Below are 14704 nucleotides of genomic sequence, written 5' to 3' on the forward strand. Positions count from 1 at the left end.
GACGACTTCGTCTACATGCAAAACTCGCGTTAATTTCTTAATGTTTAGGTTATTTGCAGTTATATTAGAGTTGTATAAACTACATTATGATCTTATAGTTTACTTAGTTAATAAAAATTGTACAAGTTTGTTTGTTTTTTAGTTTTTGTTTTTTTGTCGTACGACCCTGCGGCGCCGGACGCGGTGATGGCCGATTCAACCAGCGGCGATGACGATATCTCGTCGAGTCTCGTTTTGTGCTCTCGTTCGCGTTGCCTGCTGCTGCTGCCGTTGTGGTGGTAGGCAGGTAGTGGTGGTGCTGGCCTGTGTGTGATATTTCGCTAACGCCATCGGTGAATCGGAACTCGACCCTCCTTCCCCCACCCAACGACAAGACGGCAGCGAGGAATTTTCGCTGTACTCCTCCTCACGCCACCATTCCCATGCCTCCAAAATGACTGTGGACTTCCGCGACTACTTCTGGGTACGTACTGCAGATTGCACCCAAAAAACTGGACGCGTTCGCGCAGTTGTAAGCGGGACACTTCCCCGCGATGTGTCGGTCCGATCAGCTCTGGCGATAGCGGCATCGTGTATGAAACGCCCGACGAGTCCGCATTCGCCTACGCCTAAACATTCGCCCGGCCAGCGAGTTCGGGCTGCGCGGTGACAAGCGCGGCGATTAATTTGTGTTCCTTGGCCTAGTCGCGAGCATTGGACGTTGAACAGTGGTGGTGTAGTTGCCGTGGGTACGCGCGTGACATGCTTCGGGAGCGCCGTTTGAGAAATTCATTTTTTTCTTTACTTTCAGTCGCCTCGCGTTGAGCGCCGTCGTCGATGCGTGTAGACTCATCCGCACCGCCGCGATTCGAGGAGAGGACCTTCTCGACGGGGAGGACGAAAGTGAGAAGTTGGCAACGGAAATATACATAAATGCACGCGTTAACTGCGCAAGAAGCGACGCGTCGGGCAAGAGCAAATCAAGAAAGAAAGAAAGCTGCCGGACGTAATTTGTCGCTGGTTTGTAAAAAACTAGAGGAGGCGCTGGTATACCCGAGGGATCGCGATTAGTCGAACGTTGTTTTAGTTTTCACGCTGGATTTTACGTTCGTGAGCACGGAAGCGTACGCTTCGAGTCGGCGATGACCAACGCGGAGCATAATCCGCAGTCGCGTTTTCGTGTGCGCAACTTGGTGGTCTTGTCATACCGCACGCCGTGATGCGTGCTTGCACCGACGTCTCGTCGATGTGTGTTTTTGTTTTGGCCTGTCAGGTGGTCGACCTGTCGTTCGTGCTCGCGACTGACTTGGCTTGCTCGAGCCCTCCCTTTACCCCCTGCAGACAAGAGGTGCGCTGTTTTCCCAAGCGCATGTGCGGGGTACATCGCGTCTCCACGCTTGGCGGCGGGTTTTTTGCAGCAGCCGCGTGACTCAGTCTTCGGTTTAATGCCGATGCTTAGCTGTGAACGGGATAGTTTTTTTTTTTTTTTTACCACGGTGACGCGGCGTTTGTCTCCTTTGATGCGGGCAATCCAGGCAGGGCTTTGAGAAGCGCCTGTAAAGCAAAAGCGAAACTGCGCTATGAAGATCTCGCCGCCCCTGTCCCGTCAAACCGCGGCCCTGGTGTGAACAATTGCGTGTTGACTGGGTCGTCGTGCACGTCTAGAACGAAATGCGTGATGCCACACGTCGGCTGCTTACCGTCGCAACGCACGATTAGCACTACGCACGCATCCTGTGTGTGCGCGACCCGCGGTTTCGCAACGACGCAAAACAAGCCGCCACGTTTCACGCGTCGCATTGGAACACACACAACCCTGCGTGCGGTTCATGACCGGAGACGGGGGTGGCTTAGACCGTCGTGGTTCGTTGAGCCGACGCTTGAGCGGACACGCGAGTTGCCGGCGCAACGCCTGCCTGGCACAAATGCGTAAAAAGTCGGGCTTGGTGATCGCCTCAAAAAATACGCGCTTTAATTACGAGTTGGAACGCTTATCCGTTCGTCGTCACTGATAGCTGACAGTGTAACTCCTTTGCTTACTACATCGTCGTCTCGCAACTGTTCGGAACGGGGCGGCTAGCGCGGCGATTTAGGGCTTGCGTCATGCGCTGCGCTGCTGAGTCAAGGCCTTCGTTATCGGCGACGCTGACCTCTTATTCCGCGTATAAAAGGGTATACGTGGTAGACGAAAAAAAAAAAACACAACAAAATGACTCGGAGAAAGAGGCGTGCGTATGACGATGTCGACCGGACACCATCGCCGATTGCCTACTTTGCCTGCGTCCGTGCGTGATGCGTTGTTAGCTACGGCCGTGCGAATGAACAGAGCAGTCAACGATGCCGTCTCGACTGCGTACTAACGACGCTGCGCCTACGGCACGACGTCGCGAGAATGTCGATTTCCGCTCGCCCTGCCCCCCTTCTCTCCACGGCCGTGTGACCGTTGGGAAGTGTTGTTGTTGTTGTTGCCCCTTCGCACTGGCACATACCCACTATGGGGGATTGGCCATGAAATCTAGAAGTATCCTATATGAGATATATTAAAAGGTTTATCCTTAATGAAAAAACTAATGATGTAATAGAAAATAATAATTAACTAAAAAGGAATATTAAACTAAACAAATAATTGAAGATTGAATCAAGAAGAGAAAAGGTGAGGTAATACTACAGTGGAAGACAGAAATTTTGAGTAGACCAGACAATCGAGCTTATCTCACCCGGTCACAATCAAATGAATATGCAAATTTCATTCAAAATTAGACAAGTGTCTTCAGAAATATATTTAAGCAGGCATTATTATGACATGCGCTTTGATTCTCGAATGAAATTGCATACAGCATCGAATACGCTCCTGTGGCAATGTCCCAAGCTAAAGGCACCGAAACTTAGAACATTATCTGCAGTTAAATTTAAACCTACTGCTTGAAACGGAACAATTAAAAGTCTTTTCCTAATTAATGAATAGTTTTTACATGTTATAAAGTAATGCTCTATTGTTTCCGTTTCTTCACAGAATGGACACAGGGGGGATATCGCCAGACCAGCTCTGTGCAAGTAAAAGTTTAATGGAGGGACACGACATCGAAATTTGGTTAAAATAACTTCTAACTTTTTAGATTGACTCCACTGAGGTTTCCAGGGGTATGTTAGGTGCTGATAGTCCGTATATTTAGTAATATTTTCCATAATATCCGTATAAATAGCCCATTTTCTATATCTGATCGACACTATGTGTTCCGATTCTGGTAGTACCGAGATCACAGGGCCATCAAGTGTGGCTCGAGATAGTGAATCGGCTATTTCATTCAACCGTATGCCACAGTGTCCCGGGACCCAGACTAACTTCAGGAACTTCACATGAGGTGGAACTAATGTTTGTAATGTCGCTAGAGCTCTTGATTGTTCTGAAGCTGTGAGAGTAGTACACAGCGAAAGAGAATCAGTAATTATCATTGCACTCTCTTCGTTTGAAGGAAGTTTTCGTAGCGCTAAAATAATAGCCAGGAGCTCAGCTTCGAAAACCGGAGTGAAGTCTGGTAGTCTTACCGAGAATGACCAACCGAGGTAATCTGAGACGATTCCTACTGCTGCCTTTTCTTTATTCACAGAAGCGTCTGTGGCTATTATGTTCTTTATTTCCGCATGAGCTATGTAGTCTTCTAACCTGTCATTTAAGTAACTCGAAGATTGAAACTTAGATAGTGGGGGAAAAATTTCATCACATTCTATCGTAATATTGTGATTTAATGCTTTGGTTCCAATTACCGATCTGATATCCACCTTTATGCTTTCAAGTTTCTTTTGTACAAAAATAATCTGGGGAGTACGAAAGCGTGGCCAGTGAGCGAGGAAGAAGGCGTCGGGGTCACTAATAAAGGCATATGCAGACCGTCTCGCTGATAAGCCGTAAAATTTCAAGTATGTTTGTACTGTTAAGATACGGAATCGGCAAAGAATAGTTGGTATGCGAGCTTCCTGATATAGTACATTAATAGCGACATACCTGGGGAGTCGCAAACACAACCGTAACGCTTCTCGCTCTAATAGAACTAACGGTTTAATTTTGTACGTAGGGCCACCCGAAAATAATATACACCCAAATTCGAGTATTGGGCGCATGTACATTTTATATATCATTAATAAGGTGTGTCTACGTAACCCATATTTTCTGTTGCTCAACCTTCGCAATAAGCCTGAAGCTCGTTGTGCCTTTGCCACGTTATAGTCTATGTGAGGGCTCCAGTTAAGTTTCTCGTTATAAATAATGCCCAAATATTTGATAGACTCTACTTGTGGAATCGGTTCCTGATTATAAAGTACTGAAATTTGAATAGAATCTGCTATAGGGAACACCAGGAGCGCACTTTTACTTATGTTTAGAGACAATGAAATTGAATGCAGCCAAATTTCAAGAGAATACATGTACTTTTGCAATTTTTGATGCAAAGAACAAATGTCACTATCTGCAACGAAAAATGCAATGTCGTCTGCATAAATGTAGACAGTGATATCTCGTTCAATGGGAATTGAGCTCATCAACACATTGAATAACAGCGGAGATAGGACCGCCCCTTGAGGTACTCCACGTTGCTGTTTGAATTTAGATGAGTGACATCCATCCTTTGCACAATAAAATTCTCTCGATTTTAGAAACTCTGCTACCCAATCAACAATATAACGCGGAAAGTCACATTCGTGTAAAGAATTCAATAAAATTGAGTGCTCAACGCTATCATAAGCTTTAGCTATGTCTAGTGTTACTAGTACCGCGTATTGTCGTCTTTTTCGGGCAAGCTGTATTCGGCTCTCTAAGTCGGCATGAGCACACCAAATTGAGCATTCGCTACGAAAACCTATTTGAAATGGTTTCAATATTAGCTTGTCAGCCATCCAAACTTTTATTCTATTATTGAGAACTCTCTCTATAATTTTGATCAGGTGAGATGTTAGAGAGATTGGTCTGATGTTGTCAATGTTAAAACCTGACCCTTGTTTTTTTAATATGGGAATCACTCTAGCTATTTTCCAGTCATGTGGTATCCAGGCATTGCTTAAGGAATAGTTTATAAGGTTGAGGACGTCGCCGGGTGATATCTGGAATAAAATTTTAATCATAGGAACTGTTATACCGTCAGGACCAGGAGCCGAAGAGGGTAAGTTTCTAATTACGCTTGACATTTCGGACAATGTCACTTTTTCGTAGTCAGTCTTTATAGAGGACTTTTGCCAGTTGATTGTCAAAGTCGACGAAAATCTGTTAGCTAAACCTCTTCCGATTGCCTCTAACGAATTAGTCATTTCTTCCGTCGATAACCTGTCATAATCAGAGTTAGCTAGAGACGGCAGAATTTTGCGCGATCTCATATATCGGAATAACGCTTTCTTATTTCTAGGTTTGGAAAGAAAGTCGAAATGTTTTTTGTCATAGTCTTCTTTAGCTTTAGCCACGGTGCGCTTAAATGTAGCAGCAATAAACTTGTAATCTGCCCAATTTTTGGGGGACTGATTATGAATTAGCTGCTTCCAAGCCGCTTGTCGTCGTCTATGATCACGAGAGCACTCAGAATTCCACCACTGGCTACAAGGCTTTCTCGTATCAGACTCAATAGAAAATTCTGCTTTTTTGAACGTTCTTTTAATTACCGCACTTAATTTCATGGCTTTATTTTCATCGTTGTCTTCAGTGGGGGTAGTCAAAGCAACTTCTAGGTCATTTTTAAATTTGGAATAATTGATAAAGGTTCGAGCTTGGGAGTAAGATGGAATAATGGGGCAAGAAATTTCAAACAGTACTGGTAAGTGGTCACTGTTGGTGGCGCAGTCTAGAGTAGTCCAAGATACGCTAGAAATACCCGAGCTTATAAAACTCAAATCTAAGGCAGAGCGGGATCGGTCTCGGATAAATGTGGGAGTTCTAGCGTTGAGGCATGATAAATTATGGTCTATAGACCAGTCCCACAAGCGTTGTCCACATTGATCAGTCCTAAAACCCCAACTAGTGTGGTGAGAATTAAAATCTCCAACCATAATTTTTTCTGTGCACCACGAACTAACAGCCATGTCTAAACATCGCGTGTCTTGTACACCCAGAGGAAAGTAAAGATTTACCAGAGAGAAGGGAGAGCATCCAGGCAAGGTGATGTCTAAAGCGAAAATTTCACATTCGGGGGATATACTTTTGTACGAAGTTTTGATCTTTGAACTAATTTTATTATTGACAAAGAACGCTAAACCTCCACCTTTGGATGGGCGATCCAGGCGAAAAGACCGGAAATTAGGTAGGTAAAACGAATTATGTGCTGACAGCCACGTTTCTTGCAGTGCAATAATGTCTGGATTGAATTTACAAGATAAATACAATAAATCTGTACTAGCTGAATGAATAGATCGGCAGTTCCAATGAAGAATTTTGATAGAACCTATCATTTTGACAGAATTGTTTCGGCAACTACCTTATCTAAAATGCTGTCTTTAAGAAAATCGCTCTTCGATAGGTTCTCCTTCTGGTATTTTTTGTTTTTTGAATGTTTTGAAGAGCCAGTATTTTTGGAGACAGGGGATCGAGTGCGCTTTAGGGATTTGATGTCCATGTCCATATCATCATAATCCTGATCATCCTCTAGTATGTCTTCACCTATCCTCTGGTTGTCTGTACAAGAGGGCCCTGCAGCCTGTACCCCTGAAGGAGATGACTCTGCGTCTGCTTCACTTGGTGGGAGAGTTACGTTGTCTTGGGAAGTATCCTTCATATCTCTTGGTGTCCCATATATTTGCGTCAACTGAGTGGCTACAATATGAGATAAGGAGTCACAAAGGGTGGTGGCCAGGCGATCTATAGCTTTCTCCATCGCTTTTTCAATCATGTCTGCAATGGACACTGAAAGAGAAGCTTCTAAAGTTGCATTATGTCGGGCTGCAACACCAGCATATCCCTGGGTTCTTGCCTGAATTTCAGCGATGGCGTCTTTTCGTGAACAGCGTCTGCGATCAACAATTTCCATAATTTGAGTCTCCCGCGCTTTGGCTGAGCAATTAGCGTTATCTGCGCAGTGCTGCTCATGACAAAGACAGCACTTTTCTTCAGTACAATTGCATTCATTTGCAGTATGTGCCTCACCACATTTTCGGCATCTGGGAGCTGACCTACATCCTTTTAAAGTGTGTCCATAGCGCCAACATTTCTGACACTGGAGGGGACGAGGTGACAGTTGTTCGACTCTGAATATTAAAGGCCACGCCTTGATTTCAGTGGGGCGAATCGACCCGGCAAATGTGACAATTACAGACTCAGTAGGGATCTTTGTCTGTTCTACAACTCGTGAGCATCTATAAACTGCAATAGCACCTGCCTCAGAGAACATCTCTAGGACCTCAGCTGGAGTCATGTTGATGTCTACGCCTCGGACAATACCTCTGACGCATGCTAGGTGAGGAGGAATGAAGGCGCTCACCGGATTGGTAGCGAACATCGAGCATTTAAGTAAGTCTTTGACACAGAGCTGGTCAGGAGAAAAGCAGACAATGCCTCCCTTGCCAAACTGCCGGACCTCTGTGATGGTGTGATAGTGAGTTGTCGCTGCTTTGAGTTCCGACTGGATCACTTTAGGGTTTTTCATCTTAATGACTCCGTCGTTGCTTGGGACTAGGGCCACAGGAACGGAAGCGACGCCATTGCGTAGGAACTGGTCCACTGGTAGCTCCTGCGGTGAAAGAGAAGCAGACCAGAGATAAGTCCCTGGTCCAGGCGAAGAAAGCGGCATCTGTCTGGATTGACTAGCCAGAAGGGTACTAGCTAATCAATGCTAAGGCTTTAGATACGCCTATCCAAGAAGAAATTCAGTAGAGGCTACTCAGATTTCAGCCAAACCCCCAGAGCAAGCACTGAGGCAAAAGGGTGGTTTCTTCTTCTCGGCGGCAGTTCGAGTTGGCGGCACACACCGTCCTTCCCGTCGGTTCGTTGTGCGGATGGCCGTGCTTCTTCTTCGTTGGGAAGTGATTCGAAAGCCTTCTTCGTCTTCCATCGGGCGATTTAAAAAAAAAAAAAAAAACGTTTTGAGCGCCGCCCGAGAGGAGCGGTGAAACCAATTACTGAGCGCGCTTTCGTAACCGGCGCGCTGCGGTAGCCTTTGTGCGCCGTACTGCGGCCGTGCTTGAAGCTAGCGTTGACCAGATTCCTCGCCCCCCTCCCTTCTGTTAGCGCAGATTGCATTTTCGTTGCGTTCGGCACACATGTTCGCGTGGCGCTGTCAGTTCTGCTATGCACACGCGCGCGGTATCGCTTGCCCGTTTTCCCTTCCTTTCATTTCGTCCCCCTTTCCTAGTGCATGGTAGCAAACCGAGTGTAACTTTGTTAACCTCTAACTCCGACTGAATTTCGACTTTGCTTTATGCAACGGCAAGTTTGGGTAGGCAAAATAATTGCGTTTAATCATTGTTTTAATTGTGTGTATGTTGTTAAGAACAGTGATCATAGCACACGCTAAATGAGGAGAAAAATGAAGATGGCGTGTGGCATGAGGAGCATGGCTCTTTTTTTTTTTTTTTTGCTGGAATAAACCGCAGTGTTGAGACGTGCTGCTAGAAGTTGTTCAGGTGTATTGTCCTTAAACGTGGTTCATCTAGAACGAAGGTTTGGATTTTACATATGTCCTTCTGAAGGTAGTGCCTTAAAATTTAATCGGGAATTAAGTGTTTGAAGTAATTTGAATTCTCAGTGTCCGTTCTTGCTTTGCTCCTGACATGTTGTGTGTGTGTGTGTGTGTGTGTATACTTGTAGCTTGGAGGGGAAAAGGCACAGCAAACAAGTGACATGCACAGAAAGAAAAAGTGGTCAAGAAAGGGCAGCACCTGTCTAACTTGTTTCTCTCTGCATACATCACGTCTCATTGCTGCCATTCGTGTGACCTTTTCAACAAAGGGCTAGGAATTTTGTGCGAAGTACGTCTCTCCAACTGTTCAGAATCGTGCGCGACCACAAACACAGACGAGTAATTCGTTTCTTGCTCAGACGCCTTCGAGGAACGTCGCTTTTCCTTGACTGATTGCGCCGAGCTGACCACTATCCGCCTTTATGGGCGGATAGTCGTAGGCGCAATTGGAGCAAGGTTGAGCCATTCATAATCTGGACGGTTCAAGCGCTGGCAGTGTGCCCAGAAAGCGCTTGACAGAAGAGGCCTAGAACCTTGCGTCAACGAGATAACAGGTCTAAAGGCAGAAACCTCCATGACGCAACTTGTTTGTTTTGCTCCGTGCATTGTGCCTCAACTTTTCTGTTTCGCTTTTTTTTTTTAACCCGGACATGCCTACTTACATTTGCAGTGATGTGATGTTTCAAAAGGGCTTTCCTAAGCATCGGTTGTGAACTGTTGGGTCCGTAGATGACACATTGTGTGGTGGTTGAGCTTCAAAACTCCGTGCTGTTGGCCAGTAATCAAATGAGGCCGAATATGCTTAAAAAAAATGTGCATATTTGTGCTGAATCGGTAGTTTCTTCACTAAGAAGCACATGTGCATATAAGAAGTTATACTAGTGAAAGAGAACGAAGTTTGGGAGTCTGTTGCACAGGTTTCGTAGCATTTCATTTTATTTATTATCACTTTCATTTTCACTAAGCAATTGTAGAAAAAGAATGCATGGTTGTGAGGGGGTGCACATGGTTTTGTCCTGTATGGATAGAAATGTGTTCGCACAGGGACTGAAAGGACAGTGGGGAAAATAAATTAAAAAAAAAAATTAGGCGTGACATCTTATACTGTCGCAGCCTTGTAAATTATTTATATTTTTTTGTTCATGAATTTGTATTTCCCGGTATATGGTAAATAGAGTAAATTACAGCCAATCACAATCAATGCTGGTTTTTTTTGACAATGAAAAAAAAAAAGAGATTCAAAGGCAGTATTGCCATTTCTAAATATTTCATTCAAAGATGCCTCACGTGACGTCACATGCACCGTAGTGATTCAGCGTCCTTGTGTTATTTTTCTTTCAGAAAGGTGCTGCGGTAGTTACCAGGCATGCATCAGCTACAGTCTGCCTAGTTAAGACGCTGCTGTTAAAAAAAAGTTTTTTTATTTCTTGATTGATTTCGATATAACTTGGTGAGCTTATGTATATATGTGTGTGCCAATTTTAAATATGCTATCATTTTTCTTGAATAAGGTGGGGTTTCTAAAATACAAGCTATATCATGTGCCTTTTGGGGAGCAAGATTTTTTTGAAACTAGGAGAGCTACAAAGTAAATTAGCATATCACAATAATTTGGTATCAGGTCTGCATGCAATGCAAAGAAAAAATGATTATTCTAAATAAATTTGAACAAATATTATTGTAAGTTGAACATTTAGAGTGAGTCAACTTGAAGCTAGGATTTCACTGGGGAGTGTTCAACATTTCACAACTTTTCTTTTAGTGGGTTTAGAACATTCATTTTTGTTGCATTGCAATCAGATACGATTCCAGATTATTTTATGTGTTGATTTACTTTGTAACTCTTGTAGATTAGACAAAAATTGCTCCCCAAAGGCACATGAAATATTTAGTATTTTGAAAACTACACTTTATACAAGCAAAATAATTGTATATTTAAAATCCGCACACAAATATACATACACTTGCCAAGTGTCACCAAAATTTATCAAGAAGTAAACTTTTTCAAGTTCCATGTCCCCTCTTAAAACAGTTGGACTAAAAAGTGCCGACGTGACACATGCTGATAATATTTATTTGCATGATAGACCATGCGATAAATATACCTCTGGTATATATAGACCATTTGTCTCTACATATTTATAAAAGAACAAAACAAAACCACGGGAGTTAGCGACACCAGCAATATTGGCGTATACATCTATACAGGCTATCGCTCGCTGACACTTATTGCAGACACACATTGTTTTCTGCCATAGGACTAAGAGTGTGGCATACTGATACCGTTGGGGGCTTTGTTCATGACTGCTGATAATCGTTGCTAAATCCCACTGATACCATTTTTATCATTTATATTGCTTTTGGCTCTTGTTGGCCAATAGTCTGGGCATGCAGGAGATGATTCCATTTTAATGACCTGTGTTTTAATTGTAGTGCTTACATATTAGTTATATTTATTTTCGTAAACACCCTAGAAGTATGGCTGGGTTGTTTGTAAGCTAAAGCTTGCTCGTTATGGCTTTTTTTATGCTCAATTCCTTTAGACATTTCATTTTCTAAAGTGGGCCAGGTGGATAGACTAGTTACCATGGAAGCATTTTTATGGCATAGCTATCATGAATTCTGCCTTAGTAGAATTGGAGTGCCCCTCACTTCACCTGCCCCTTTGTCTTTCTGTTGTAGCCAATCTACTTGCCTGCAATAGGGTGTTGAACTCCCCCGAGATGGAAAGGTCCATTCAACAGTGTTCGTTTGTTCGGTCTGTGAATTCCTCACTTTTTATCGAACGCAGCAGGACAGTTAGTCTGCTGATTGAACTAAAACTGGCAAGTTCTGGCTTTGAGCATTTAATTGGTAGCCCAGTCTGTACTTCCAGCTACCTGGAGAGCTGAATGTCTCTCAAAGGTGGGTCTCCTGGAAATGCAGAGATCCGTTTTTTTTTTTTTGCATACATGGTGCGTTCTGTCAACGGCAAAGCAGTTGTAGCTCGGCATAATGTGTCGTCACGCAAACACTGTTATCATAATGAACAGGTGTGTGCCGCAGAAATGGGCCTACAGACGGCTGGTGTGGAGATGATAGAGAGTGAGAGAGAGAGATAAAATCTTGGCTAAAAAAATTCCTCCTGAGGTGGGGGCTTGCATATCCATGATCCTAAGGCAATCGTGTCAACCACTTCGGTATCCAGGTATGCTGTCAGAACAAAGCTTTTTGTAGTACGTATAGCTAGGGGGGGTAGGAGAGTGAGAGTGATAGGGAAAAGGAGGATGGGTGTAAAGTGCAGCCTATAAAGAATAAGAAAGAAAGATAAAGAAGCACTGGAAAAGAAGAGGGCATCAGCAAAAGAGAGGTAAAGAAAAGTTTAGAAAAGGTAAGCAAATGGGAAAATCGAGAGTTAGTGAGATAAATAATGGAAAGATTGAAAAATCAATAGAAAGAAGGTGAGAAAGAGAGATAAAGAAAGAAGTAGAAATAAACAGATGAAAGAAAAATTCGGGATGTTTGCACTAAGTAGAGCAAAGCTTGGCACATCAAGGACGGTCGATCCTATTGCAAAACCTGTTTACTACATTGGAACAAACAGCATTAGCCAGCTTTCGTGTGCCAAGCTCTGCACGACTTAGTGCGAACTTGTCGCGTTTGCTGTGGTGCTTTTCTTTTTTTTTTCTTGCATGTTATGCACGTAGATAGTTTACTAGTTATTACGTAGCAGTGCTGAGCAGGAGATCATGCATTTGACTGCTGGCCATTGCAGCTGAATTCCAGTGTTAAGGCGAAAAAAAAAAAAATGTTGCGTATCATCTTCTCAGCGCTTAAATAGAACCAAGTGGTCAAAATTAAGGCTGGACGGTGTCCTTCTGAGCTCTTAAATAGAACCAAATGGTCAAAATTAATGCTGGACGGTGTCTTTATGTACTGAGGCGTCTTCATGTAGCGAATTTTTGGAAAATCAAACTAAGCGTTTCTATATTCGTGTTGCAGCATTTGTAGGCTTTGATAAGTGGTTTTGTTGCCTGTTTTACAAGAACCAAGTGGTCAAAATTAAGGCTGGACGGTGTCCTTCTGAGCTCTTAAATAGAACCAAGTGGTCAAAATTAATGCTGGACGGTGTCTTTATGTACCGAGGCGTCTTCATGTAGCGAGTTTTTGGAAAATCAAACTAAGCGTTTCTATATTCGTGTTGCAGCATTTGTAGGCGTTGATAGGTGGTTTTGTTGCCTGTTTTACATAACCACTTTGTTCCTGGTTCAGCGGAAAATTTGATCGAAGTACAACAAATTCGAATTACCAAAGGAACAGTCCAATAACCTACCTTAATTATTTGTTGTATGCTTTTCAAAATAGTTAAGAAGTTTCTTAGGCGTTGCAAAGGAAAGTACATTTCTGTTAAACAGCAAATATAATTGTTGCACGCTGTGCTAAAAACTTTACGTCATTGCTGCCTGCGTAATGCGCAGGCATCGCTTTCCTCACATTCTCGCTTGCCGTGACATTGTAGCGTTCTGCAGAACCTAGCAGTCACCAAGCAAGTGTTCGGAGCTTCTGGAAGGAAGATGCACAGACAATGGTCTGACTCACGCATGTCGCACGTGCACACGCGCTACGCACTGCTGCACACAGGTGCTGCTACGAGTCACGTGGCCTGTTCTGCAGAAACAAAAAACGTTTAAAAAAAAGGGGAGCCTGTTACGAAAGCGGAAGACCCCGGAGGTGGTTGGCAGAGAATGACGTTAGGATGTCACTACGCCCGTTTATGTCAACTTGATTGTTTAACGGGAAGGAGGCAGTGCCTCCTGGTAGTGAAACACACTTGAAAAGTCACGTGCGGGCTGTTGCACGTGCGATTGCATGCTAGGCTTGAGAGGTTTGTGACTGGCTAAAGCTGGCTCCCCAGTGGCGAATCAGATTGCACTTTCATAACACGCCGACTTCGGGCACGTTGTGTAAACGAGAGAGGACGCGTTTTGGTTGTAGATGTGACCATGTATGTATGGAGTTTGCGGCAACCTGGCTCTTCTGGATAGGCACTGCTGCGAATGTTTGTCACAGCTCTGAAGCAAAAAGAATGAAAAGTTATCGATGCTGGGTTTTGCTAAATGTGCGCAGTGTTGCAGAAATGGAAAGTGGTAACAGCACCGTTTGTCTGAATAAATCTCTTAGTAGAATAGTTTCCTTGTGTGTGAGTATTCATTAATTCATATATAAGTATATTTTTGAGAATTGGCTATTGGAAAATTTGGATAGTTTGCTGGTTTGGATATAAGAAATAAGGGCCACATTTATTTAAGTCTCTGGGCAGAATGAAAATGAAAGTGAGAACTGGTAATAACTTGGGTTAGGCTCAGCTACGGCTGGTATCGGTACAATACCAGCCGTTCAATAGAAGTGCCTATCCTTTAGGCAGTTTATGAAATTCTCATGTGAACTTAGGCAAATATTTCTTTTATTTAAAAAAAATTAATCTTTCTCACCCATTTGTAACGGACATGTGAATGGGATGCTCTAGTAGCGCACTTGCGTCATTCAACGGGTGCATCAACTTTTAAAGCACGTGTAGTGATATACTGTTCTCATATTATTGCAGCATGTGTGCACAAGCATACGGAATGAAGTCGTATCATTTACAACTGCCGCATTCCACTGGATGTTCTTTTGTAATTGACACTACACGTACGTGTCAAGCAAAAAAAAAAAAAAGAAAGCAGATGAGGCTTTTTATTGGATAAATCTCCATACAGATTTCATAATTCACGTCGTGTGTAAGTAAGACTATACCAATTGTTCAATATGACCTTTGCCTCAAAAAGCCCCACATTCCCGACAAATGTTATTTGCGGTTGTCTTACAACTAGTGAGTGCTCTACTCTTGTTAGTTTAAAGGCGACTGAAAATGATTCGAATTGGTGAGCAACACCAAAGGAAAGTAAAAACAAAGAAAACTTGTAGCCACTAGAGAGAAATGTACCTACCGTGACAAGCATAGAGTTTCATAAAACAATACCTAGAGAGGAACCTGTCGCTACGATCCTGTACCTCCATGGGAATTATGGGAAGTATAGGCTTCGGTATGGATAGGG

At 43.4% G+C, this 14704-nt stretch overlaps 1 protein-coding gene across 10 annotated transcripts in view; it reads left to right on the top strand.

Annotated features, from left to right (window-relative positions):
* The first annotated feature begins 231 nt into the window (after window positions 1-231).
* Window positions 232-14704, top strand: part of LOC142761617 (F-BAR domain only protein 2-like) — an 81411-nt gene continuing 66938 nt past the window's right edge. For all 10 annotated transcript variants that reach the window (XM_075875248.1, XM_075875249.1, XM_075875252.1 and 7 more), the window contains exon 1: window positions 232-463. In XM_075875248.1, coding sequence (XP_075731363.1) covers window positions 434-463 — 30 coding nt within the window. In that variant the 5' untranslated portion in view covers window positions 232-433. The remainder of the gene's footprint in view (window positions 464-14704) is intronic.

Source organism: Rhipicephalus microplus, chromosome 10 (genome assembly GCF_043290135.1).
Source record: "Rhipicephalus microplus isolate Deutch F79 chromosome 10, USDA_Rmic, whole genome shotgun sequence".
Taxonomy (NCBI): Eukaryota; Metazoa; Arthropoda; class Arachnida; order Ixodida; family Ixodidae; genus Rhipicephalus; species Rhipicephalus microplus.